General features: G+C 38.2%; 3 protein-coding genes across 4 annotated transcripts in view; 2 read left to right on the forward strand and 1 right to left on the reverse strand.

Moving 5' to 3' along the window:
- The first annotated feature begins 711 nt into the window (after window positions 1-711).
- LOC139696428 (beta-1,3-galactosyltransferase 6-like) lies at window positions 712-3,109 on the forward strand. The gene is made up of 2 exons (XM_071595190.1): window positions 712-1,101; window positions 1,182-3,109. Exons 1-2 carry the CDS (start codon window positions 738-740, stop codon window positions 1,850-1,852), a joined length of 1,035 nt encoding a protein of 344 aa, XP_071451291.1. The 5' UTR covers window positions 712-737; the 3' UTR covers window positions 1,853-3,109.
- Window positions 3,110-13,305: 10,196 nt separating this feature from the next.
- Window positions 13,306-23,228, reverse strand: Ing5 (inhibitor of growth protein 5). The gene is made up of 6 exons (XM_071595070.1): window positions 22,978-23,228; window positions 22,656-22,894; window positions 21,894-21,999; window positions 18,672-18,794; window positions 18,346-18,575; window positions 13,306-14,085 (listed from the first exon to the last, which is right to left on the reverse strand). The coding sequence occupies exons 1-6, from the start codon at window positions 23,012-23,014 to the stop codon at window positions 13,984-13,986; spliced, it is 837 nt and encodes a 278-aa protein (XP_071451171.1). The 5' UTR covers window positions 23,015-23,228; the 3' UTR covers window positions 13,306-13,983.
- A 50-nt stretch (window positions 23,229-23,278) lies between these two features.
- Ykt6 (YKT6 v-SNARE) overlaps window positions 23,279-26,777 on the forward strand; it is a 21,396-nt gene continuing 17,897 nt past the window's right edge. Inside the window, exons 1-4 of one of the 2 annotated variants that reach the window (XM_071594923.1) lie at window positions 23,279-23,333; window positions 23,411-23,768; window positions 23,897-23,997; window positions 25,302-25,472. In XM_071594923.1, the coding sequence (XP_071451024.1) occupies window positions 23,579-23,768; window positions 23,897-23,997; window positions 25,302-25,472 (462 nt within the window). In that variant the 5' untranslated portion in view covers window positions 23,279-23,333; window positions 23,411-23,578. Of the gene's footprint in view, window positions 23,769-23,896; window positions 23,998-25,301; window positions 25,473-26,777 lie in introns of both variants that reach the window. The other variant, XM_071594922.1, reaches the window with a different exon arrangement.

Genomic DNA, 26,777 nt, shown 5'->3' on the forward strand with positions numbered 1-26,777 from the left:
ATTAGGAATTGAAGAAGACATGTTAAATATATAATTGATTAAATTATATTAAAATTAATGTGACTGCAACGGCTAAAAACTCTTGCATAACGATTTCTGAACAAAACCAGTTAAAAACCAAGTTCCCGATTACTCCGATGTTTACACGTCAACGCACGCATCTTGCAAATTTGTAATTGTTTGTAATAATAAAACCTATAGGTCACACTTGGCACTCGATGACATAAAGGGGCGTTCGTCCTTAGCCAGACTATCGATTACTGGATTTAAAGAAGTTCGCAATTTCATGACAAGAGCATCAGCACCCTTCCCTGTTTCGTCATTCGGTTGATCATGGAATTGTAGAGGCCCAAACATCTCATCACTTGCATTTCAATTCGAGACGCAGGTACAACGGGTGCGAGGAGTCCTAATGGAATGAGGAATGATTCGGCGCTCCAGCGCAAGCACCTAATCCTCAGCAAAATTTTATTAAAAAGAAACAACACATGCAGTGATAAATAAAGAGAAGGCTTCCATATGGTTATTTCGCATGATAACAGCATGGAAATGGTTACTACCATGTAAATAGCAAATACCACTACACTAACACCATTGGTTAATAACCCGACGATTTCTCAAACTATTTTTGAATTGACAATCGGTTTTTTAAATAAACAACAGAAATAGGAAAAGCGACTAAAGTATTCATAATGTAAATAAGCTTCTTGGTGAGCTTAGAATAATGCATAGAAGCAATGTTAAGAAATTATAGAGTACCAATATACTGTACTCTGTGTTTTATTTTGGGATGCACGCTGACTATCAGTGTAGTAAAATATGAAGAATGCCCGGACAATGCCGGTGATATGTCTCAAAGGAAATTACCCCAAGAAAACAATGAACATTTCATTGCAGAAGTGAATGATAAATCGGGGGTTTATCGGTTCAAGAAAACAATATCCGCATTTCTTATTGTGGTTATCATGAGTTCTCCCGATAACGTTCATCAAAGGAATGCCATTAGGGAGACTTGGTCCACGTACGGTGGTAGTGATGAAGTCCAGTATTTCTTTTTTGTAGGTTCCAAAAATTTGAGAGATGAGCAAAATTTCGTCTTGGGTAAGATGCCGTACTATGGGTGAACTTTTGAGGTACCGATTATTGCTAGCACTATCACAAATGATTCATTTTTCCTACAGTTAAGGAGTATGAAAACAATAAGGACCTCGTGCTCTTATCTGAGACTGACACCTATGAACGGCTGACGACAAAAATTCTCCTATCATTTATGTGGTTATCCAAAATTGCCGAATTCTCATTTATGCTGAAGTGCGACGACGATTCATATGTTCGAATTCCATTTCTTGTGAAGGAGCTTAAGGACATGGTAAGAGTAAATCCCAGGAAGGGACTCTACTGGGGATTTTTTGACGGGAGAGCTCATGTTCGACGAGGCGGGAAGTGGGCGGATCGCAAGTGGGTCATTTGTGATCGATATTTGCCTTATGCTCTTGGTGGAGGATACGTACTCTCGAGGGAATTGGTCAACATCTTGGCAGATCGCGCGTCTTCACTTGAACTTTATAGCAATGAGGATGTAGCGGTGGGTGCTTGGTTGTCCACTATCAGAGACCTGGAAAGGAGGCACGATCCCCGGTTTGACACCGAATACCGTTCTCGTGGCTGCAGGGAGGATTATGTCATTACCCATAAAGTATCACCAGATATGATGAGAAAAATTTTTTCTTCCCTCAATAAATCAGGAAAATTTTGCCTCTCCGGAGAGTTCAGGACTCGCAATTCATACATATACAATTGGAATGTGCCTCCGTCACGATGTTGTGATCGGAAGAATTCGTCTATACCCTGACTGCAGTGAAATGCAAACAAGTGCCAGTGTGGGGTCATACAATTCACCCAAGATGCTGATGTTTATTTTCAATTGACAGGGTGATATTATACTTAACCGTAATTTCTGAATGAATGTGTACGCTGACGGAAATGTAGGCACGCGCCGACTAACCTGAGGGACGCGAATTCGTTTCTAATGCATGTGGTATCTTAATCAGATTTTTCATCATTAAATTTACGGCATGGCATGCCGTGAATTGTGTGCACATCGAAGCAACAAAGGCCATTGTGTGTGTTAATTGTCGTATTTTTTACTTCTATTGGTGTGAGGATGATCAAAGAAATGTAGAGATGTGATTATCATTCTACCTGTATAACGCGAATCCTTTGCCAATTGGTTTACTTTCTCTGGGTTTCGTAATGAAGTGCATATTCATTTATCTGCTGAGTGATGTTCAGTATGCGAGTTTAAGTGAATGGATAAATCATTACAATTTCATTCCCAGTAATGAGAACTTAAACATATAGTATTTTTATTCTGCTTCTCCAGAGATCCCTTTGCATCAAAAAGATAATTCCATTTTCCACATTTGACGGAAGCCTTTTGTAGTTATATTGGGCCGAGTCATGGTCTTCCCTGAAGGGCTTAGAGTCGAAGGTTCAAAATAATTTCATTGAAGGCCAATTTATATATAAGACCGCTGGCAAAGAGGACATTTTTTAGAATTTAAGTTTACATTTTGCTCCGTAAGTGTCTTGAATATGCTATTTAATTCTAGATTCTCTCATTTAGGGAAGAAAAACTTGAACTTGTAAAAATTTTATTTTTAGAGATATCAAGATATGGTTGAGTAAAATAACATCTAATAACTCCTGCTTTATTTGTAAATTGGTACAAATAAAGTTGACTATTTTGTGGAAATTTCTTTCTTTCTCACAGAGAGGTTATGTTTAAAACAACTGCCTACAACAATTACATTCTCATTTGGGCAAAATTAGAGGTCCTTAACAATTGGAGCATCAACAATTTGGATAGTATTTTCGCTGGATGAAACACATTGGTTGAAGTTGGCAAGGATTGAAGATGGCAAAGATTAGCAATTAGTTGTAAGATTGTGATCAAGTATAAGTTGTATGTGTGAGTAAATATTCATTTCGTGTTCCCAATTGCTACAGCCACTGAAGTTATAGTAATTTAATCTAGGATGGCAATAGAACTCCTATCTTAGACCTATTGTCTGTTAAATTACATTGATTCAATAAATGTGCTGTGATATTATATAGCTAGGTTTCCTTGTTACTTCATGGCATCTTTTATAGTTTATTAGTTAAAAAATTACCAACACTAACATCTCCTTATTTAAGGTATTATGGAGGTAAGGTTTGATGACCACATGGTCGCATAACTGGATATATGTCTAGCTAACATCCTCCATTCTATTATGCATGGATACATAATATGGATGAACATCTTGTTGGATTTCATTGTTTGCTCTAATCACTTTTTCAGCTCTATTTTGATATCCCATGCAATTTCCCATCTTTGCCTCAATCTCAAAGGCCTCCACTTTATGCTAATCCTCTGGTCTCAAAGGCCAGGTTTCAGATCCATAGGGCGCTACGCTTCATATTTAAAGCCTTTGCTCTTATATTCTTCTTCTCATAAATGCTTCTCCCACCAACACCATTCTTCTCTCAATTCTCCCTCTGTGATGCCCCTTTTTCTCTTTTGTAATACAGCCCAAATGCATGATCTGCTCCAATTTATTCCCTGCTACTTTAACGTTTAACTTGGGCTCATCTTCCTTTTGAATATCTCATAACTTTTGTTTTCATATGGTTAATCATCTGATGCCACTCTCATTGCTCCTGATGTTCACTCCATGTTAAGTGCAATATCTTGGTTATTTAACTAATTATTTTTTGTTTATTGGCTTAATTAACTGACTCAATCATATTTCCTCCCACTGTTATCCCATGCTCAAGCCATTGCCATGCATGCCACCTTTAACATTTCCTCAGCGTATATGCTGAAAAGTTTCCACAATAGCAGGGATCCTTGTCACGTATATTAGCTATTCTCCCTCTCCTTTAATTACTTGGGACGTCTGATTCAAGTATAATTTTTAAATAAGTTACCTATCCAATTCTCATCTAATCCGTCAACATTTTCCTCTCTACTCATTTGAATGCTTTCTGGCAATCTATGAAGACCACAAAAGTATTTTTACTATACTCATATGTTCCTTCTGCTAGTGTTCACATCACTGTAACTTCCAAACATCTTGATTAATTGCTGGTATGTACTATTATCTAGCAGATTGATAATTCATGGAAATACCTTAGCTGGACGTCAAGTTAAACTTATTATCCTCTTGCCCTCACATGCCTACTGCTGTATTTACCCTTTTTTTTGGGATTGGGATCAGAATTAATATACAGGAAATCCTCTGGCTTAATTCCCTCCTCATAAACACTCTTTTAAGTACTTTCATTGAAATCTCTTCCTCCCATTTTTCTTAAACCAAAGTAATTCTTATGGGGTATTATCTGTTCTGACTGCCTTGTTTGACTTCATTTCCATTGGAAATTTTTCAATGTTGTTGCATATTTAATGTCCCTAGACCTATTCTATTTTTGTCTGCATCATATTCCCTTTCTATTTCTAAGCTATCTGTCCAAATGTCTTTACAATTAATCTCTTAGAATGCATTTAATGGTCATATAAGTTGAAATAAATAATTTTCTCACAATGGATTTCACTCAACAGTTATGCCGGGAAAGCACAAGATCTTTCAGGAGATATTTCTGTCCATTTTTATCTGTCAACACAAAAATAATCAAGACTTTATATTTTAGAAATCAGTCTGTTGTGCCCTGAGAAAATCGTCATGATCTTTACAGAGCCTTGAAAATTCATTAAAGTAATCACTTTTTCTTCGTAAGCCTAGAAATGTAGTGACGTTCAGTCTCTGCCCATCCAAAACATCCATTAAATGGTATAATACCGTAATAATCACTTTTTCAGGCACTCAAAGATTACCCTTCCAATTTTATAATGGGCTAATTTGCCCTATGGAACAATGCATGTCCATATTTATTCTCAATGCATATCCATTCTCTATGTACTCATACCATCTCTCTGCATTTGGTCAATAATTTCCATGCCGTATCACTAATAGAGTGCATATTTTCTTGCTTCTCGACAGTGCTTTCTCCTTCCTATATAGTGCACCCATTTCACCCTTCCTTAGTATCCCATATATAATCACACTTCTTTCGCTCCATTTGTTGCCTACTTCAGATTATTATTCAGCTTTTTATACTTTCCTCTACCTAATTGTGTCTTCAAGAAGTTCTCTCGGGTTTCCCACCGGGTCAGGTTGTAGTGCACCGACGTTTCGAAGGCTGACTCTGCCATCGTCTTCAGGGTGAAGTATTGAGCATGAAAAAGGCCTGGTATGCTCAATGCTCAAGGCCTGGTATGGTATACCAGGCCTTTTTCATGCTCAATACTTCACCCTGAAGACGATGGCAGAGTCAGCCTTCGAAACGTCGGTGCACTACAACCTGACCCGGTGGGAAACCCGAGAGAACTTCTTGAATGCCATACACCGGGAAAACATGAAATCCTTCATTAATTGTGTCTTTTCTCTCATTCTTCCATTTCCTTCTCTTATCTGGATTTCTAATCATCATGTCATCTATAATCCATGCTATTCACCATTTTGCCATTCCCAAAGTTTTGTTTTTGGCTTTTGATATCCCTTTTTTATATGTTCTCATTTTTTTTCTATAGTACCCAGTTCCCCTTTCCCACTTATGGATATCCCTACAGCCTGCTAATACTCATTGTTGTTCTGGATAATGCCTCTACATTCCATTTCCTCAATGTCTTTCCAATTGTATCCTCTTGAATCTGACGTTACATTTCGTTAGTACTAACTTATGATCTGAATCCACATATGTTCCCAGAAAACTGTGAATTAATCATGCTCTTCCTATATCTATGCCTAACGATGATACTGCCTCTCTTAGTCCCTGGGTATTTTCCATTTATTTCTATGACTATTTTGGTGTTTTTATTTTTGATTAAATGCTGTCTCCTGTTGTAATCTACTGCTTTTTTCCCTAGGTTTTTCTAAACCATAGTCCTCTAACTAGCTATAATCTCTCCCTTCATCCATGTAGAGTGATCACATGTACCATTCTCGGGTCCCAGTATTTGGGATGCATAGTTTTTAACCAATGAAATCAAGAATTTTCATCATGCAATGTATCTTCCTGGGCTAATCAGGTGGTTGCAATTGCTTATCTTTCATCTCTTAGATTTTCCAAATCCATGATTTCAGTGCATCATTATTTTTTGGCACTTTTCCCAATTCTATGCTATGGCATCATTTGAACACATTTAGCTTTTGAATGTGTTACAAGCCTGAAGTTGCTTAGGAAACCTTACTCCCATATCTGCTATCATGATATTCTCTGCAGGCAGGGTGCGTCTCTGTTTTCATGTGATAATTATTTTGTAAATAATGAAATAAATTCCAGTTTCTGGTTAAGTAATTCTATATGATGTCATTCTATTCTATGTCATGTGTTCCTCTATGTTGACTGAAATAGCTGAACCTATTTTCTTTGCTTAAATAAAACCTTTTTCCCATGACTTATCATTTCTACTTTCTTCGACTGCTAGTTTTAAAGCTTGAACATAGTTCATTGTTAATAGTAAATCAAGCTGAAGAAATTGCTTAGACAGAGGCCAAAGGAGGTGAGCAACAATTTCCTCTCTTGGAGAATAATACTGCCTTTAATAAAATTAAAAATAAATATGGTTTATCTGCCCTGAAGCTAATATTAAATAGCTGATCTTTGCCATGCTTTTGATTATCTACTGTAGCTTTTTTTTTAAGAAAAAAAGGCCATAAAATTATTCATATCCATTTTTGACGATACACACCATTATACAGGCTATCTAGATCCACCGCTGGGCTGCTGTGCTTCAATATTTTCCCCTGAATTGCTTCACACACATTGCCTATCATTTCATTTTTAATGGAAGGACTCATTGTGAGGAGTGTTACTTATACAGTTGCACAGAATTTCACTCTGAATGCTTAGAACACTTCTCTGAATGTTCCTCAAGTCGTCGCACTCATTGTTTCCTTGAAGAGGGAGAGACTTACAAAGAAACTGCGGGAGATGCCGCAACAGTAACTTTTAACGGAGTCATCCGCTAATGTGCATTTCAATGCAACAATTTCAGAGTGTAAAAATCATTCGCTTCGCAAAAAAAATTCCCGCAGTTTCTTTGCAATTTGTCAAAGTGAAAACACCATAAGTGTTTAAAGTTGGCTTTAACCTCGTGGACTGTGGCGCCGTGCGCACGACTACGAATGCCTGTGACATTGTATGTACGGTATTTCGTCACAACATCTTGTTCCTTTAAAAGCCCCAAAATTTCAGAGTTTAAGAGGACGCCTCGGTAGCTTAAGTGGCTAAAGCACTCGACCGGATATTGAGGGATCTGGGTTCGAATCCCAGTCAAGGCGAATGATTTTTACACTCTGAAATTGTTGCAGGGAGAGACTTCTTAGCAAATGGTGTTAAAGTGAAATACGTTAATCGTATTAATTTCCCTCAACATGCTTTTGGTCCACTCCCAACACCAGTTTGTTGGAGGTAGGCCCAGGCAAGGATGAGGCAGGGCAGTGAGTGAGTTAATCCATTAATTGCTTCGAGGCTGTCTCGCACAAGGGAAGGAGAGGGGCAAACGGGAGTTTCTCTTCTCCTGTTTTTGGACGTCCAGCATGCTAAGCCATTAGGATTGGGATGTTTAAAGTAACTCACTCACAAATATTTGTCCTAGTCTAGGAGCAGTTATGATTTAAATTAGAGTAAAACCATCTGTTTACGCACACACCCTTGATGGAAGGACATTTTCAGGGGGGTAGGCACTTAATCCTACTGTGTTGGGCATTCTTATATATACTACATCCAACTCAGGAATGTGGACACATTTATGGAAATACTTTTCATGCTAAATGGACATATTTCTGGTAGATTATTCCATTTTAACCCTCAAGAGAGGCGCAAGGTATTTTATCTAAAAATGGATTGCTAGTAACTGGAGAGGTACGGCTGAATTTAAAATGGATAAACCTCTGAGAGAATAATAAGTACTTCTCAGCGAAAGAATGGGGTTTGAGGAGAGTGCATTCTTGGAACTGATAACTCCAAAAAACTGTGAGGGCATTTATTTGTGAGCAGTTCTGGAGCTTTGTCCTTGAGCAAGTGGGCCATCCTTGATTAATCCTACTCTGTTGAAGCTATTGTTCTGCAACCAAGGGCCAGCCAATGATTCTTGGATGAGCAGCACACTTCACTTTTTTCTGAAAATCATTCTACTCTTCATGTTTCACAAGCTATGAATGTTAAAAAGTCTTTTGCGTTCCTATGAGCTGTGTGTTGAATTTACGTTTTGGAGCCTATAGCTACAAGCCTTCTGCTTTATGAAAAAGTGCCGGTTGTTGAGGGTGCGGCTAAAGAAAATGGTTATTGTCCAAATATTATCACCGTATCAGAATGCTAGTAAGACATAGATCGCCAAGAAGAAAGCAAAAGGGGAACATATTCGATTGTAGATTTCAGCGGTCTTCAGATGAATGCCTCCACATTCTCGGGATGCCACGGCGTAGGTTGTTATTCGGACAACAGTTTTGCTAGTGTTCCAATGAGGTTCTTCAGGTCGAAGTGCCGGGATGTTGTTTTAATAAACATCAAAATAATATCTAAAGAGAGAAGATATTATCCAAGGCTGATTAGAGAATCAATCGAGATATTCAGGGAAAAAGATAACTTCAATAGAGAAGGTGGCGACTGCCTAGGAGGCGCTTGGAAAAGGATTTGGTGGGAAACTGTCGACCAATCACAGAGCAGGGAGGGAAATGAGATACACACATAAACGCGGCCAAAACAACGTTCAAGCTCTTCGACCTGAAGATGCTCGTTGGAACACGGGCGAAACTGTTGTCCGAAAAACAACCTACTGCCTATCCTGAGAATGGAGAGTCATTCAAAAGGGGAACATTATGATGTTGTGGATTGCAAACCATAATGACAATGTGAAGGAAGTTGTTCCTTCAAGGAATAAAATTGACTCATTTTCAGGAGGGCAATTAATTTACTCCAGCCCTTATGTCACCACTAAATTGGAATTTGCTGCAGAACTCAATAATGTAAGGTCTGAAATTGGTGGTTGGAGAAATTTTGGACATGACATAATCCAATGTTCGAATTTGTAAGTTGGTAGGCAACTAATTTCCATCAGGATGATGTCACTGACTGGACTGAAAGGGTGCCTGGAGAGCATTATGACCTTATTAGAGCATTATGGACCCAAAAGTATCTGCCATGCAGATGAAATGGGATTGCTATTGAGGGCTTTATCTCACCAAACTTGGGTTCTACAATTGCAGCATTCAGAAGTTCAGAAGGGAAGGCATTAAAGGGGTGATTTACCATATTTCATGTTCAAGCAATGGCTGGTGATCTTGTAAAACTACTGCTTATTGAAAAAGCTCAAAATCCACATTGCCTCCGAGGAACGTTTAACAAATGCCGTCTTTAACTTGGAAATACAATAGGAAAGTCTCGAGTACAATGAACATTAAATCACAATGTTTATTGATACTAGATATGATAATAGGTAGGGAAAATTAAGGGATCTTGTTTTTTTATGTCAATGCTCCTTGCCATATTATTTTAAATGAAAGGATTTGCATTAAGATTTTTTTCCTGTGACCCACAGATCAGAAAACAATTAAGATCTTTTGGTAAATTACTAATAATTCCTTTTTAAAAAGTTCTGAAATTGAAAACAAACCTCAATGATGACATGTCAAATTCAATCACAGTTCTGGATGAGATATTTTCGATTGATTAAGAAATAATAAGTATTGCAAACTGTGCAAGTGCCTAATTGTTTCGTCAAAGTGAGCTTTCCTAAGATGGAGCTGATGCCAGAGATAGAAAGTACATCTATAGATTTAGAAAATGTTGACTTGACAATTAGATAAATTGTGTAAATAATTTGAAGTATTGGTGAGGAAGAAGATCCTGAAATAAGTAATACGAGTGGATGTTCAACCTGAGACGACTAACTGAACAATTGTTATCAAATAATATGCTGATGCTTCGTGTCAAGCTGAAAAATTAAAGAACATTAACATTACATAAGGCAATGATGATACATTACTTGGTTTGTATAAAAAGTCTTGGGAAAAGTTTTGGCAAAATAGATTTATTTCAGATACTGCTACAATGCCTCATAATTCTCCAAAGTATATCCCTTAAGCGTCAACACACTTTTGCCAGCGGCTTTTCCATGACTTGAATTCTCCCTGGTAGGCTGATTCTGTAAGGAACTTAAGGGTATGTGTGTAAGCTTCTTTGACGGCACTTAGGGCCCCATGGTGGTGTCCTTTGAGAGAGGGAGGATTTCACTTTTGGGTACAGGAAATAGTCTGCTGGTGATAAGATGGGTCTGTAAGAGGGTTGGGGAATTGTCGGATTGCCATTACAGGTCTTTGCAAGTAAACACACAACTCTGCTTTTGGTCATGAGGAAAATGCCTGCCTTCCCAATGAATTACCCTAACCACTTTCAACTTTGGCTGCACCAATTCCGCATAAATGCATATAAAGTAGCCCAATATGCTAGCCATTCCGAGTTCCTCACCTCATGTTTATCCCTAGGCATCATACCCAATGGTCTCGTCATCAAAATACCTCTTTCTGGTATCCCACCTAGCCTTCACCCACACTTGCACACCGTCATATTTCAACAATCACGTGATCTCACGCGTGATGTTCTATCGCACTACCTCTCTCTTTTCAGTAAACATCGGTCCAACCTTCTGTCTCTAGCCAAAATTATATCCAATTCAGCCCCTCATTTAATTCCATCACTTAATCGTATACTTTCCTCGGCACTTCGAAATCTCACTCAAAGACATGAGGGCCTCCTGAAAAAGCTCTCTACCCTCACCCAGTCTTTCTTCGCAGCCAAAGTTGAAAGTGGTTAGGGTAATTCATTGGGAAGGCAGGCATTTTCCTCATCGAATTGAGCCAAATCGTTCTTACCAAAAATGCTTTCCAATTCAATGACAAAATATATATACAAATAAAAGGCACTGCAATGGGCACGCGTATGGCTCCTGCATACGCCAATCTTTTTATGGGTAAACTAGAACACGACTTTCTGCAACAACAAACCCTAAAACCACTCTTCTGGGCCCGCTATATCGATGATATTTTCCTCCTTTGGTCCCACGGACGCAAAACTTTATCCTCTTTCATTTCCTCTCTCAACTCCTCCTCCTCAGTATCATTCACTTCTTCTATATCCGACTCGAATATTACCTTCCTAGATATCGACATTCACCTCCAAAACAATACGTTTCACACTTCAGTCCACATTAAACCAACTAATAAGCAACAATATCTTCATTTCGACAGCTGCCATCCACCTCACACAAAGCGCTCCATCCCATTCTCACTCTCTATCCGTGGCTTCCGTCTCTGCAACAACACCCCCTCCCAACAGAAATACTTGTACCAGCTGCATGAATCCCTCAGAAAATGTGGGTACCCTGAAAAATTACTAAATAGTAAAATCCTCAAACCGTCAACCCAATACACTCCCCTCCCCAAACCAAACCGCCCAAAATGCCCTAATCTTATCACCACTTTCTTCCCCGGAACACACAAAATTAAACATCTAATCCGTGACCTCTTCCTAATTATCAATAACACTCAGTCCACATCACTTTTATTCCCACACTGTCCCTCTGTTTCGTTTAAACGCCCGTCGAACTTGCGAGACATCTTCAAGTCCACAAATCCAACTTCAAGCACCCCCGTCTCTCCCCCGCCCCTATCCGCACCATGCAACCACCCACGCTGCAAATGCTGTCATCTTTTAAGACCCTCCCCCTCACTCAGTACCAACTCCCAACCACTCGCCACCTGTACCTCAAAAAACATTATATATCGCCTCTCCTGTAACTTCTGCCCTGCCTTCTACGTGGGCGAATGCACGACCGCACTTTCCCTCCGCATGAATAACCACCGATATTCCACCAAATCTCCCACATTTCTTAATTATCCCATCCCTACTCACACCGCTTCCCACAATCAATCTTTTGACGACTGCTTCTCTGTTTCGGTGATTGAAATCCTTCCCAAATCTGCGAGTATAATAGAGGTGAGAACCCGCGAGATGGCGCATATCTGGGTGGCCCAATCATTCAAACCGCCCGGGCTGAACCAAGCCCACTGAATGCATCAATTGGCTGCCTACATATCCCCCCCACCCCTTTGTTCATTTCCTATTGGTCCCTTTACCTCTCCCTCCCCCACCTCTCCCCCGCACATCCTCTCTGCTCTTCCCCGAGAACGCCATTCTGAAGACGACAGCCGTGCTGTCGAAACGTCAAATAACAAATTGTGAGTGTCCTTTCTTTGTGTTTCTATATTCTAAAAATCTAAAGCTGTTTTTTAAATATTTATATATATATATATATATATATATATATATATATATATATATATATATATATATAATAAACAATGCATATATATGTATATATTGTAGTTACTTTATGCTGAAGGATTAATTTTGTGATTAATCATTTGGTACACATTACGTACACAATTAATTTGAACGTAATATACTTGTTTAGACGTTGAGATTGAACGTTTTATAATTGTTTAATATAATTGTTTTGTATTTGTATAGACACACAATGAATTTTTATATTTTCCTCTAATTCCCATAATAGGTATAGCTAAAAATCTACATAGGTCATCGAACTAGCCTGTCTTACGGACAACTCACCCTTGAGGACATCTGGACCACTGATATCTGAAAGTGGGAGATTTTGTTGCATTCCATATTTTTTCCTTCTTGCAATGTAGAATAGAATTTTGGTATAAAAAGAATAATTTCCACTCTCCAAAAAGAATTTTGCAAAGTGCAAAAAGGAGGACTTAAAGGCAGAGGCAACTTGGGGTTCAGGATACACAGTGAAGTATGTTTGCAAAACTGAGGATTAATGTAGAATCCAAAAGACTTGGATTATGTTGAAATTAACAATAAGCAGATTTTGGGCCCATTTTTGAAAGCTACAACTTTCAAAACCTCCTCAACAGTCAGAAATACACTCAAAACTTGGGTCTGCACATTTAATGATGGCAGAAAGTTGACAAGTTTTGCATCAGATAACATTTTGTGGGAACATTATATAAGACTTGCAACCTAATGAAGTTTTGAGAGATAGGCAGGCACCTGGTAATATCCTCAGGTGGAAATGGAAAATTTTCAATCCTTTACCATCAGATGCATCTACAGATTGAGCAGAGGCAGTAATGAAACACCTTGGTATAAAAATCTAATCTTTTATTTTCCAAGAATTTAGAGATATTTCCATCAACTCCAAACAGAATTGCATAAACATAATAATACACCCAATGAAAAGATTGGGAAAGTGGTGTCCAGGAATCTCACTCTTAGTTGCAAAGCATTGCCATGCCAATGAGAAGGCAAGGCCTGCTTGGTTACCAGCGCCAATCGACTTTTTTTTTCGACATTGTTTCAATGACGATGGCATTCTTTGGAGATGTATGGTCTTGTGATGCTAGGAAGTGTCAAAGGGAGTTTAATCCCATAAAATTACTATGACAAACACATGAAACATGGTGATATGTGATGCATCTAAAACCTCACAAACTTACTCTGAATGGCCACTTATAAACAGTGTCTTTGAAGTCAAGTTCAAGTTGTGAAACTGTACGTCGCACAGCCGTTAAAATACCGAATGTCACTAAAAACACTCGGCAATAAAATGACATTTAATGTCCATTGAGTTAAATATTTGTCAACATGCACTGCGTTCTGTTTTCAGAACATGCCATGCAAAACAAATTTGTTAAACAAGAGGTGAAGAGAGAGAACAAAAAGGGCATCGTTCGTTATTGCGATTGCCACCAAATGAGCCCGCAAGCGCAAAAGAGGCCTCTTCCCCCTCCTTCACACCCTCCCTCCCCCCACCCCCATGTTGAAAGAGACAGGTACATGCAGACATGGCAGCTATTTCTTCTTTCGGTCAGCCGTGCACTTTGGGCAATACCACTTGCCTTTGGGCTTAGTCGTCAGCCCGACGCAGGCAAAGTGAAACCACTCAATTGGACACTGAAATGAATATTTATTGTTGTCATTAATAAGGACAAGCTTCATGAAAATCACCTTAACACATCACTAGTCAGATTTAAATTGGTTAACTTATATTTTTGCTACAGGAAGTTTCACTATTATTATTGTTATTAAATTTCTTTCAGACACACACGAAAAATTAAATTTACTCTTATGACAGAAGCATTCATAAAATCTTGTTTAATTAAGCAGCATTATTAGCTATTTTTACCATATCAGTCATTATATAAGCTGTACATTAAAACCTATATTACACGTTGAAAAAAATTCAGTCACCTTTACCTTTTTATCAAATATATTCTGTAAGTTACTCCCTAGCAGAATTTTTGAAAATTAAAGGCAGAAAAGACTAAAAAATATTTGTACAACATTCAAATTTTTTCTTGCTCAAGGAGTGATAGATAGGATTAAGATGTAGTAAAAACAAGTACAGTGAGCAGTTACCTTCTTAAATTTATTTTTTTAAATCATGACATTATTAACTTTGCCATTAGATTACAAACCACAGTTCATGGCATCTGTCATTCCTTCATTGGCCAACTTGAATTTTAAATATTTGCCCTGAGACCAGAAGACCTATCAACAAGTCAACAGATGTCTAATACTCCTGGAAGTTCTTTCAAAAAGTGAGATATAGAAAGACTCCTAGTCAATGCCTAGTATATGTTCCGTGTCATATAACCCTAGCAAGTTGGCCAAGGGAGGTCTTAAAATGACATTGCTGTTCAAATGCATGGAAAACTGAAACCTTAGATCAGCACCGGTGAATGAGGAAAACTTGGTATATTTACACAGTAAATTTACTTTAGTAAAACTGGTTTCAACACACATGCGACATCATCAGATATCTATGTGTCACCTATATATCAAACCTGGTAGTGCCGTAGTATATCTTTTGTGAAAATTTACGGAGTATTACCCAATTTTTACCAAGTCGAACCTGAGATCATTGAATTAATCTTTGATCCGAGGTCCATTCAGAGATGGACTATTTCTGAGGATATTGGATAAGGGGATAAAAACACCCCAACCTCATTGAAATGTTTCTTGACACACCCAGATTTGAAATAAAGAAGTAAGTAGCTTCATTCGATTATGAAAGTAAAACCACAAGATGGATATTCCTGAAACTTCCAACAGCACTCCAGTGAGAGGTGAGGCGCATTGAAAGCAAACCCTTTCCAAAAATACGAGCACCATTTCTTGGATTTTCCGAGGAATTACTTCGCGACCCACCAACCTATGAGCATTTGTTTCTGCCTGCATTTCATGGATTCGCATGCAAATTATTTCCATGAGAAATGCTTGGCAGAATGCATTATCTTCCTTCTTTGTGGAGAGATCCATTGAAGGAATCTTTTACCACCTACTTTCAAGAAATTGACATAAATGCCCATATTACTTTAGCTGCATTACTTCAGTTGTATTGGGGGATCCCTTTGTTGCAGAAGCTATCATACTGGCTTCCCAACGATAGGGCCCGGGTTCGAATCCTGGAGGCGACATAATTCGGTGGTATCCTTGAGGTGCTTTGCGGAGAGCACTTTGAGTGTGCTGTCCATCAGATGGGATGTTTAATTGCAGACATATTATGATTCCTACATTTCTTCTGCCTCTTATCTACTTTGTAACTCAGTCCTGCAATGTTAACCCATGACAACCTTCGTAAATATCTCACCACTATTCAATTCCTCCCAGCCTCTTTTTCACCAGATGAAATGTTTCCCACATTTCTGCCATTTTAGTGGTGATACTCTCGATTATTGTCTTATTTATTCAGTGATCACGAACTTTCACAAAGTAAAGCCTCAAAGCCATCAAATTCATATTATGCACTATTTTTTAGAGGGTGGATTCTTCTAGGTATACTGAATAACAGGATTGAATTGTTTTTCACTTGCTTTCTTCGCATTATGTGATTATTTTTCTGACTTTACAGGTAACACTCATTTTTTTATATTTTTTGTCTAGTTTACAGAGCATATAATACCTTTATCCTTATCTCCTGCCTATATTACTAAATTGGCATCATGTAAGGTGAAAAGTTTTTCCTTAATATTTATTTGTGTACCCACGAAAATAGATGCACCTCAATCAGTTGATTACTGACTTAAGGATTAATTTAAAAGGAGCACAGCAATTAACTGATACCAGTATTAATTTTAATGCAAGCCACAGATTACCTAAATATAACCTTACCATAAGTTGATGATTTGCAATTGGCTTTGAGAGATATCAGAAAAAAACTAGTTTGACAGTGAACAGTAAACCTGATATTCTCCAATAAGTGAGGGAGTTTAGATCATTTTCAAGATATTCCAGATGCTAAAATAACTCCAAATTTTCCAGGATTTTACAATAACCTTAATATTTCATTGACTTCCTGGTTACATCACCACCATGTTCCAACTTTCACTCTTCACCGCTCCCATGCACATTCTTTGAATTATTCACTGTGATACAAACCTATTCAGGAAAAGAGACACCAAGGGTGTGTTGAGGGGGAGACTGCCAAACAAAATAGCCTCGGGATATTATATGAGAATGGCTCATATGTTACCCAATGAATACAGTGATACGTCAGGTATTTTGGTCCTTCAAATGATGACCCACCAGGGCCTAGTTCTATTATGGGATTGCCTCCAAATATTACTGATTAATATTATTGGTACTCTACCAGTTAAGGTAGGTTTTAGATGGATACAGAGTACATATATATATCAGCACAATGATACAACTCTGAATACTTCCTTCCTCCCTTCAATCCATAAAACATGCCTATCCTTTTTCAACCCCTTCCACGTTCGCCAAACATTCTCCACTCAATTCAAAATTCCATCGCAAATCAAAACAATACACTTTCCTCCCCTACTATGCCTGGAACTTCCATTTTTTCCTTTCTGTCCACTACACCTCTTCCATCATTCTCCACAACCACATTTCAAAAACCTCCAATCTACGTTTATCGCCTTACTTCAACAACCATGTTTCCAAGCCATACTAAACTACACTCCACGATAATGTTTTGACGAATCATTTCTTAACATCCTCACTCAACGTTCCTGCCATCGATTCCCACCTCCTCGTGAAAGGCTCTTTGTCTAATTCAATTAATTCTTCCTCTTACATTCCTTTCTACTTCTACATCCCCACTTTAACTTTGACCATTTTGGCCCAAAATACCCCCAAGATAGATTAACTCTTCCACCAGCTCTAATTTAAGAACTTCTATTTTAATATTTAATTTAGCTTTCCTCTTTCTAGTAAACTGCATAATCTTTCATTTAATTACATTTATTCCCATCCTATACCTGTCACATTTACTTTCCAGCGCACTCAGCAATGCTTGTGACCCCCCGGGTGACTTCTGCTAAAGCTGTATCATCAACAAACCTAATTTTATGAAATGCCCACCAAATATCTCCCCCATCTCCAGTTTTCTCCGTGTCTAATTTACCAATTCATCCACATACATGTTGAAACGCATGGGTGACGATTGGCACCCCTGTCTAAACCCTATTCCTAACAATGTCCATCCCAACTCTCCATTCGTCACATTCACCCGAACAGTGTCATGCATCTATGGGTTGCAGATAAATGTCACCTATCCACTCCAATTTCTTGCAATATATGTATCAGTTTTTCCCACTTTACTCTTATCAAATGCTTTCTCTAATTCTAAAAACATCCTAATTGTATCCTAAGTTCCTCCCAATTAATGACCTCATTATAAATCATGGCCTCCCAATTAATGACCCCAAGACATTACCCATGCCTCTTCCCTTTCTGAACCCTTAATATCATTCTCCCTGCTCTAAACCCTTTTATTTATAATCGCTAAGAACCCTTGTAAGGCTAGTGTGAAATTACTGAAAAAATTACTTGGAAAATTGCAGGGTAATACATAATTTTTTTGTCATTTAAATCTAAAAACTTTACCATATCCTCGGTGGACATCAATGTTATACACTTGATGCATATCTCTCTCTGCATTTTAGTAATTTTCTTCTAAATGCTCTGTTACTGATCCCGTTTACTGTCATATGTATTTCAGACCATACATTTGTATTCAAATTCTAATTACAATGAAATTTTGTCTGTCGGCAATGTTTGCAGTCAATGTGACGTGTCCCAAACATGTCTTTTAGGAACCAATTAACATTATCATAAGCTCACAAAGATATCCAGAATTTGAAAATTCCACCATTCACCCAAAAATAACAAAGGTTTCCAACTCACATCAAGGTTGTCGCAGCCGATCATCTCGCCATAGGACACCTGGTGGCAGAGGCAGTAGGTGGGCTCATTCGGGTCAACCGGCATGTCAAGCACATCTGAGGGGTGGGCAATGACCATGGCAAGGGCACCGGCCCCCGTGCCACCCGAGGCCGGCCCACTCCCAGTCCCCTTGGCGCCCACGGCCCCGCCGTCACCCGCCTTGGCGCCTGCCCTGCCCCCCTCCCCTGCCCCTTGCCCCGAGCCCAACCCGTTCCCTTTGCCTGGCCCCTTGGAACCCCCTCCGTGCTGCCCTTGACCCCCCTTGGCCCCCACCGCACTTCCCCCGCCCTTCTTCTGCCGCTTCCGGGGCAGCTTCACCGAGTGCTGGTCGTCCTCCGAGGATGCCGTGCCTCCCATGACAACTGCTCCGCGCTTCTTCTTCTTCTCCTCCTTCAGTTTCTTGCGGCCCTCTTTGCATGTGCGGGCAACAGATAGAAAGCAGTCATTATCAAGCAACCGACCAAGGCTCACCCCCATGAAATCACAGAATGCACGAGTACCAAAAGACATACATGGAATTATACACATTTGGCGTTTAGGATGTCGTTACACCGCTCAACACTTAACTGTAGCTTTTTCAAAGTCCGCAACCCAAATGCCATGAACTTTCCCAAGTTCCTCTTGGGATATTTTCAGTTTACTAGGGCTTTGCAATTTCCCCAACAAATGTATTCTCGAGCAAACATTGGGTACATCTTAATAATATTGACTGAAGGCAGAAATGGCAATGAATGATTGACGGTCTCATTGTGATGTCTGTCACATAACATGATAACTTGTCAAACGAGGGCAGTTAGAAAGATTCTCAGAATCACCACCAGATGCCAGTGTTAGTGCAACGAGTTTCCTGCAGAGTAAAAGGTAATCATTTACGAGTGACCACATAACATGGCACAGATATCTGTGATGTGAATACCTCTCTATTGTTGTTCCCGTTATGTGATTTGTGACGATGGAAAAAAATTGAGATTCAAGCAGTGATTGTATTAATCAAGATAATTATGCATGAAATCGAAGGAAATTCATGCACACTTTCAGGAAAATCTGTAGGGCTCTGCTCCTTCATATTCAACTCTTGCCAAGTGAACAAGTTTGGTCGGGACAGCTTAGGTGATGATCCGCAAAGTGGTCGGCCAAAATGTGCCAATACCCCAGAAATTATTGCAAGGGTGCATATAATGGTCATGGAGGATCGCTGACTGAAAGTGCAAGAAAGTACTGATGCGGTAGAAAAATATCATATGAATGGGAGTATCAGATATTGTATGAGACCCCTATGAAGAAGGACATATCGTTAAACTGGAAAAGGTACAAAGAAGGGCTTGCCAGATGTGTGCTGGGGAAGCATAGGAGGATGGGGAGTGTGTCTGACATATTAAAAACGCTGGGCTGGGAACCTCTACAATCTAGAAGGAAAGTACGCAGGCTTTGTAGTGGAATGTTTCGCATTTGGAAGGGGGAGAAAGCTTGGGCAGATCTTAGGAAAGAGGCGGGGAAGCCAAATTTTATAAGGAGAAATGACCACAAATTCAAGGGAAAATGCCGGGCACAATGAACGAATAAAAAAAATTCTTTTCTTAATAAAACAATTGTTGATAGGAAAACCTTACCTGCAAAAATATTCGAGCCATTTCCTAACAGAGTGCATACTTTTAAGAAAATATGTAAGGAATATATGTAATAATTTGATTGATGTGTGGTGTAAAATTATACGTAACCTCTTAATTTTTTTTAATTTATCTTTTTTTCTCTTGCTGATCGATTGATGTTAATGAGGTGGAGATTTTCTTGTTTTGTGAAAGAGATTTGTGTTTTGAAGTTTCCTTTAAGTGTACTTTTGTTTGATAACTGATTTTACCTTTGTGATTATTTGGGACTTGCGTGCCACCTGACACATTCTATCAGCACATGTGCATTTTAATAATAATAATAATAAATATTTAATGGTGGAATTGGATATGAGTAAATCGTCTGCCAGATGGGTGCCGGGCCTCTTGATGCAGGACCACAAATGCATCAGAATGGAAATTTCCAAGTAATGTTTGAGCAGTTTTAAGAGCAGCCAACAAGATTTTCCGGGTCAGCTTGTACCACAGGTGAAACTTGGGTCCACTGCTATACCACAGGGAGGAAACAGCAGTTAAAGCAGTGTAACCATGTTCCCACCACCAAAGTTGGTTTAAGTAATGGGTTCAGTGACGAATGATGTGTTGTAATGATGTGTTGTATCAATGCCATGTTTCACCGAAGTAAAAAATATCAATGCATCTCTTTCCAATCAATTTTTATTGAAATTTTGTCAATATTGATTAAAAATTTTTATTAAATGAATTGATGTGTGGTGTAAAATTATACGTAACCTCTTAATTTTTTTTAATTTATCTTTTTTTCTCTTGCTGATCGATTGATGTTAATGAGGTGGAGATTTTCTTGTTTTGTGAAAGAGATTTGTGTTTTGAAGTTTCCTTTAAGTGTACTTTTGTTTGATAACTGATTTTACCTTTGTGATTATTTGGGACTTGCGTGCCACCTGACACATTCTATCAGCACATGTGCATTTTAATAATAATAATAATAAATATTTAATGGTGGAATTGGATATGAGTAAATCGTCTGCCAGATGGGTGCCGGGCCTCTTGATGCAGGACCACAAATGCATCAGAATGGAAATTTCCAAGTAATGTTTGAGCAGTTTTAAGAGCAGCCAACAAGATTTTCCGGGTCAGCTTGTACCACAGGTGAAACTTGGGTCCACTGCTATACCACAGGGAGGAAACAGCAGTTAAAGCAGTGTAACCATGTTCCCACCACCAAAGTTGGTTTAAGTAATGGGTTCAGTGACGAATGATGTGTTGTAATGATGTGTTGTATCAATGCCATGTTTCACCGAAGTAAAAAATATCAATGCATCTCTTTCCAATCAATTTTTATTGAAATTTTGTCAATATTGATTAAAAATTTTGTGGAAATATACATTGGTATTTTTTACTTCAGTAATAATGAAATTCCACTAAGTTAAGCCTGAAAACATCGAATAATACCTTGTTTCCTTGGTACGCATGGTGCCATAATCTTTTATTCATTCAATGTAATTCTATTTATTCAATGTATGAGTTATGTCAGGCCTTGCTCTTTATTTTATTTATGCTAGATTTTTCCAAAATTTTCTCAAGGGATCCCAATAACATTGGCTGTGAAGTATCTTGTCATTTGTAACACTTATATTGATGCCTGACTTCTTTTCCCTTTCTGCTACCAATAACGGCTTTCAGATCACAAACATGCAAACGCTTGCATTTTACACACTTGGCTCTCACATCTTCGAATTAGGCCACACATTCAAGTGGTGCTCAAATTGTGTACACACATGAATCCACAAAACAGGAATCCCAATCCTCAAATAAGGATGAACAATGGATATTAAAATGAAAGCAAGCATGATGAAAAAAGCCAGGCACGTGGGCCACGTTTAGGACATAATGGAGGAGCCTGCATGCCAACACACTTACTCTTTGTGGCTGTTGGATCCTCCTGTGTCCTAGAATTCGATTTATCCTGGATTTCAGATTCAAAGCGAGCAAGGTCCGAATCTAAGCGGCGAATATGCTTGTCCACCTGAAATACATTCATTTTCATCCTAGTAGCAACATATTTAATTATTTGCAGGTAATAGTTTCTGGATTTTAGCAATTGGGATCGTCCAAGATCAAATAAATCAATCAAGATAACAATTAAGAATAAGAAAAATTACTTTGACAACGTTTTGTGAGATGTGCTCTATATAGCCATTTTTCTGAGCACAATTATGAAAACGAAATTTTTGTACAAATATTATGGTGACATATCAACAACTTACACCATGGGTATATGTACTTATGCAGTCAATATTTTATGGGAAATAAATTTTAAAAGTGAAAGCAGACAGATTAGAAAGATGTTCGCACTTTATTTTTTCAGTAATTATTAATATTATAAATACTTAATATTGATTACATAAATTAGAAATGCGTTGGTCCATCAAACTGAATTTGGACTGAAGTCTTTTCTCTGTATGCCAAAAATATGATCACGTAAAGTAATAGTACATCATAAATACTGAAAATTTAGGGCTAGTGACAAGCACACATTTATCAATTCTAGTTTCTTTTTAAAACAATATGGCATGCGTACGTGGAGAGAAATTTACTTCACTATTTTTTATTGGTTTAATCTTTATAATATGTTATTTCATCGACAAATACTGGGATAGACTAAAAAAATATGTAACTCACCAGCTCATAAGTTTGAATAGCAAGCTGTACTTTGTCGTCTCCATATTCTTTAGCTTTATTAAAAAGTTTCTGTATACTATCCATATGGTCTTTCTTCTTATCTGGCCCCATACTTTTTACATTTCGAAGAAAATCATCGGCTAATTTATCAATGTTTTTCATGAGACCTTGTGCTCTAGCATCTAAATCTCTCATCAATGTGAAATTCCTTTGAAGCTCGATGGGCAAATGCTCCAAACCTGGGTATAAATTAAAAGGTATTAATATATTAATTCAATAAATAAGTAAAGTCCCAAGTAAAAATATGTAAAAGCTTACTTACTGTCCAAGTAATGTTCTAAATAAAAGGCAGTTGTCATTTTGGTAGAGCTCCGTTAATTTATTCTACAATAAATGACACAAAATCACTGCGGAAAATAACTGATAAGCGCCTAAACTCGATGCACGAAATTACATTGTTTATGAAATTGTCTCTATTTTCTTCGTATAGAGAATTTTTGGACCTCTTTGACTACTATTACAATCATACATTTTGTTTACAAATTCTGATGACGACCTGAAATGCTGTCTTGAGACATCTATTGGGGAACCGTTGAACTCTGTGTTAAGTTTACGTTGTTCAACTGTTCTTCAATAAGGCGTACGATAATTTATCGGAACTGGTTTATAATATATAAGGTGAGATGTATTGTATGGGTGAATGCGTCATGTAATTTTTGATAATATGCTTTAATATTTGTTTGTCTGCCTCATAGAAAGGACTCTTTTTTACGATGAAAACCTCAAGACAGCTATTACAGTAGTACGTCAGTCTGCTTGGAGTAATTTTCATGCATTCAAGTCTGAGGTCAGCACATACTTGTTGCTGCGGTTGTATACGTTTCAAAACTTGGACCTTTGTACGCTGAAGATTTCCTTCAAGGATGGTGAAGCTATATGCCATCAGTGTCCTTTTCAAAGGGCCCCATAGTGCTTCTGAGTTAAAAACGGCGTATGATTTGACCAGTTTCAATTATTTCCAAAGAAGTACTGTGCAGCAGTTCATGGGCGTTTTCTGTAAAACTATTGTGGAAAGGACATTTCCAGCAGCCAGGCAATCAGTGAAAGAGTCAGGTAAGTGTTACAATCTACTGAAATAGTGGAAGTTAAAGCATGTATTAATTTAGAATATAATCGAAATAACTCCTCACTGTCTAAGATTCCTTTCATATTATTGTATTTCTATTACTAATCTGTTCCAGATTATTTATGTCATGTGTACGTGAGAGCAGATAATTTAGCGGGGGTATTAATATCGGATCACGAATACCCCACCAGAGTGGCCCACACATTGTTGACAAAGGTATATATTTCTCTTAGTTTTAATAGCATATAGTTAGGAAACCCATGTAAAAGTGCTTAAACTCTTAGTAGTGTGTAAGCAGACAAGTCTGTTAAATTTTATATCTTGACCCTAGCTCTTCGTTAATTGAAGGCTAGCAGCATACGTACCACTTCAATTGTATAATTTCGTAAGCAATGACCAATGTACAAATATAAAAATATATTCTTTCACTAAGACTTATGTGTTAAACGTGTACACTTTACTTTAAATCTCACCTTTTCTACTAGTTGATTGAGGAACTTATATAATTTGAATACCAGAAACGTATTTTTTCAAGTGCTCTCTCAAATATTTGAATCTGAGTATCACAATAATTATGTTACAAGATAATAAGAGTAAAGGAATGCAATGCAGTTTTCCGCAAGAATAGCATTGAAGAAAAAAACCGCACTTGTTTTCCATCCTGCTACCTGGAAAATTCAAGCTTACTATCCTTCCTTCGATTATTGCTTTGGATATTTTTTCTGTATACTCTTTTCTTTTGTTAGATTTTGAATGATATGTGTGCGTTTCACTTGGACGTGTTTTTAAAAATGAATTTAATGTGGATAAGTACCATGGGCTCCATTTGAATGAATATCAAGGACATTATTTGAATAAAGTCTGTATGATTGTCCAATTCCTTACATTATATTTAAAATAACGCCTTAAAGTACGCTGTAACGCCTGTTGACTCAAAGAATATTGTCATTAAAAATCCTTATGGTGTTTGCTGAGACATACAGTTGCTGTAATATCTGTTTCATTTTTAATATTATAGTTGAATGTTGTCAAAAATAAGAATATGTATTTCTCATCTCAAGTTATAAAGTATCCTCCATAGATTCCCTCCTTCTTCTGCTACTAATGCTGCTTCCGTCAGCAAAACACTTATCTATGTTGTTGATAACAGGTGAAAGGGATCATTCACATAAACATACACTCCAACTCTAGATTTTATTGCAGCCACATGTAATGAAGAACCACCCTTAATGCCATAATGAGGTATTATCCAACCTACATATTCATCTTAAGTGAAATTAATTACGATTATGGTTCATGGCTACTTGAGAGAAATAAAATGTTGTATGCTGAGTATTTATTTTGATGTATTGGAGTGTGGGTATAGGTTGTGTATTCCCTGCTTTATATTAATCCATTATTGATGCATTTGATTAACTCTCAATTTCTTAATTTCTGTCGCATTGTATTGAAATGGGAGGAGCACATCAATTCTCTGATCCTTAACATAGGTTACAATACACGCTCTGGTCCGTTCCCAGGTGCTGGACGAGTTCAAAATGCAGGTGCCCCCAGCCTTGTGGGCAACGGCCACAGATGCCACGGTTTCCTTCCCTCAGTTGAACAGCTACTTGGCCAAATACCAGAATCCTAGAGAGGCTGACCCCATGACAAAGATCCAGGAGGACTTGGATGAGACCAAGATTATCCTGGTAAATATATTTTATTTCTACCTAATTTCATTTTATGCTATCCCCAGAGAATTCCGAGGGGAATTGCAATCTCGCCTATTTTGATGGAGCAGTGTGGTGCATCCACAAGCACCGTGTGGTGCTTTACTTGCAACCCTGCCACCTGAAAAATTGTTAAAATAAGCTTCAGCATTATTAATATACCAATATAACAATTAAATACCAATTTTTGAACCTAATACATTAATATTGAGATTTTGACCCTTAGAAAAAATTGACATTAATATAAGTGAATCCTTGACATGATTGCATTAGAGATAATTTCAGTGTATACACTGACTAGATGTATATCTAGTCTCATGTTTCTTGCATGTGAGAATCAAGTAAAATCATGTGCAGTAGTAGTAGTAGTATTTAGGGGAGGCGACCGACAGCTGAGGTCATTTGCGCCATAGGGGATGGGCAGGAAAGGATGAAGGGTGGAGAGAAACCCAGCGTCGGCGTTAGCCTACTCTTTACGAAAGGCGACAAGGGGTCCGAAGCTTAACGTCCCATCCGACGGACGGCGTACTCACTCAAAGTTCCCTCCACAAAGCACCTCAAGTAGAGATCGTGAATACACTTAAAAATATTTAACACCGCCGGGATTTGAACCCGCGCCCTCAGGGTGGGAAGCCAGTACGTTAGCCCCCGCACCATCTCGATCCCCAAAATTATGTGCATGGTGGCACCAAATTAATTGTTCAAGTGACCTGGGATGTGAATGCCTATCCTCTGTTGTCACTGTTGACGTTTAATAGATTTTCCAGTGCGATGTAATATTTTGGGTGTTGTTGTGAGAAGTTTTAAGAATTGTGACAGTATATTTATTTTCCCCAATCGTTATAACAATATCAATAACATTGTCACTATGAAGCTCCTATAAAATGATTGGAATATTTATAAATATCCAAGGTCTGTTTCATAGTTAGTAGGGTTTATTGTTTCCCGGAAAGACGGAGGGATGGGTGGTGGTTTCTCTGGCTAGGTTCAAGGGGGGAATGTCTCAGAATAGGCTGAAGGCTGGTGCCTGTTGTTTCCCAGGCTTTGCGGAGTGCGAATCATTAATTAGCGGAAGCTCTATAGTGTGACCTCATTACACTCCCATCATGAACCGGTCATTGAAACAGATCCAAGCCATCAAATTTTGCATGAAACTGGGCAAAACCGGGAAAGAGACTCATGACGTGCTCCAGGGAGCTTGATAACACCATGGGTGATAGATTGGGTGTTTTTGGGTGGGTAGAGAAAAAGTTGAAGACGCCAAAGGTTCAGGATGCCCTTTGA

This window comes from Hetaerina americana, unplaced genomic scaffold, assembly GCF_022747635.1.
Source record: "Hetaerina americana unplaced genomic scaffold, ioHetAmer1.1.p SCAF_7, whole genome shotgun sequence".
NCBI classification, from domain to species: Eukaryota; Metazoa; Arthropoda; class Insecta; order Odonata; family Calopterygidae; genus Hetaerina; species Hetaerina americana.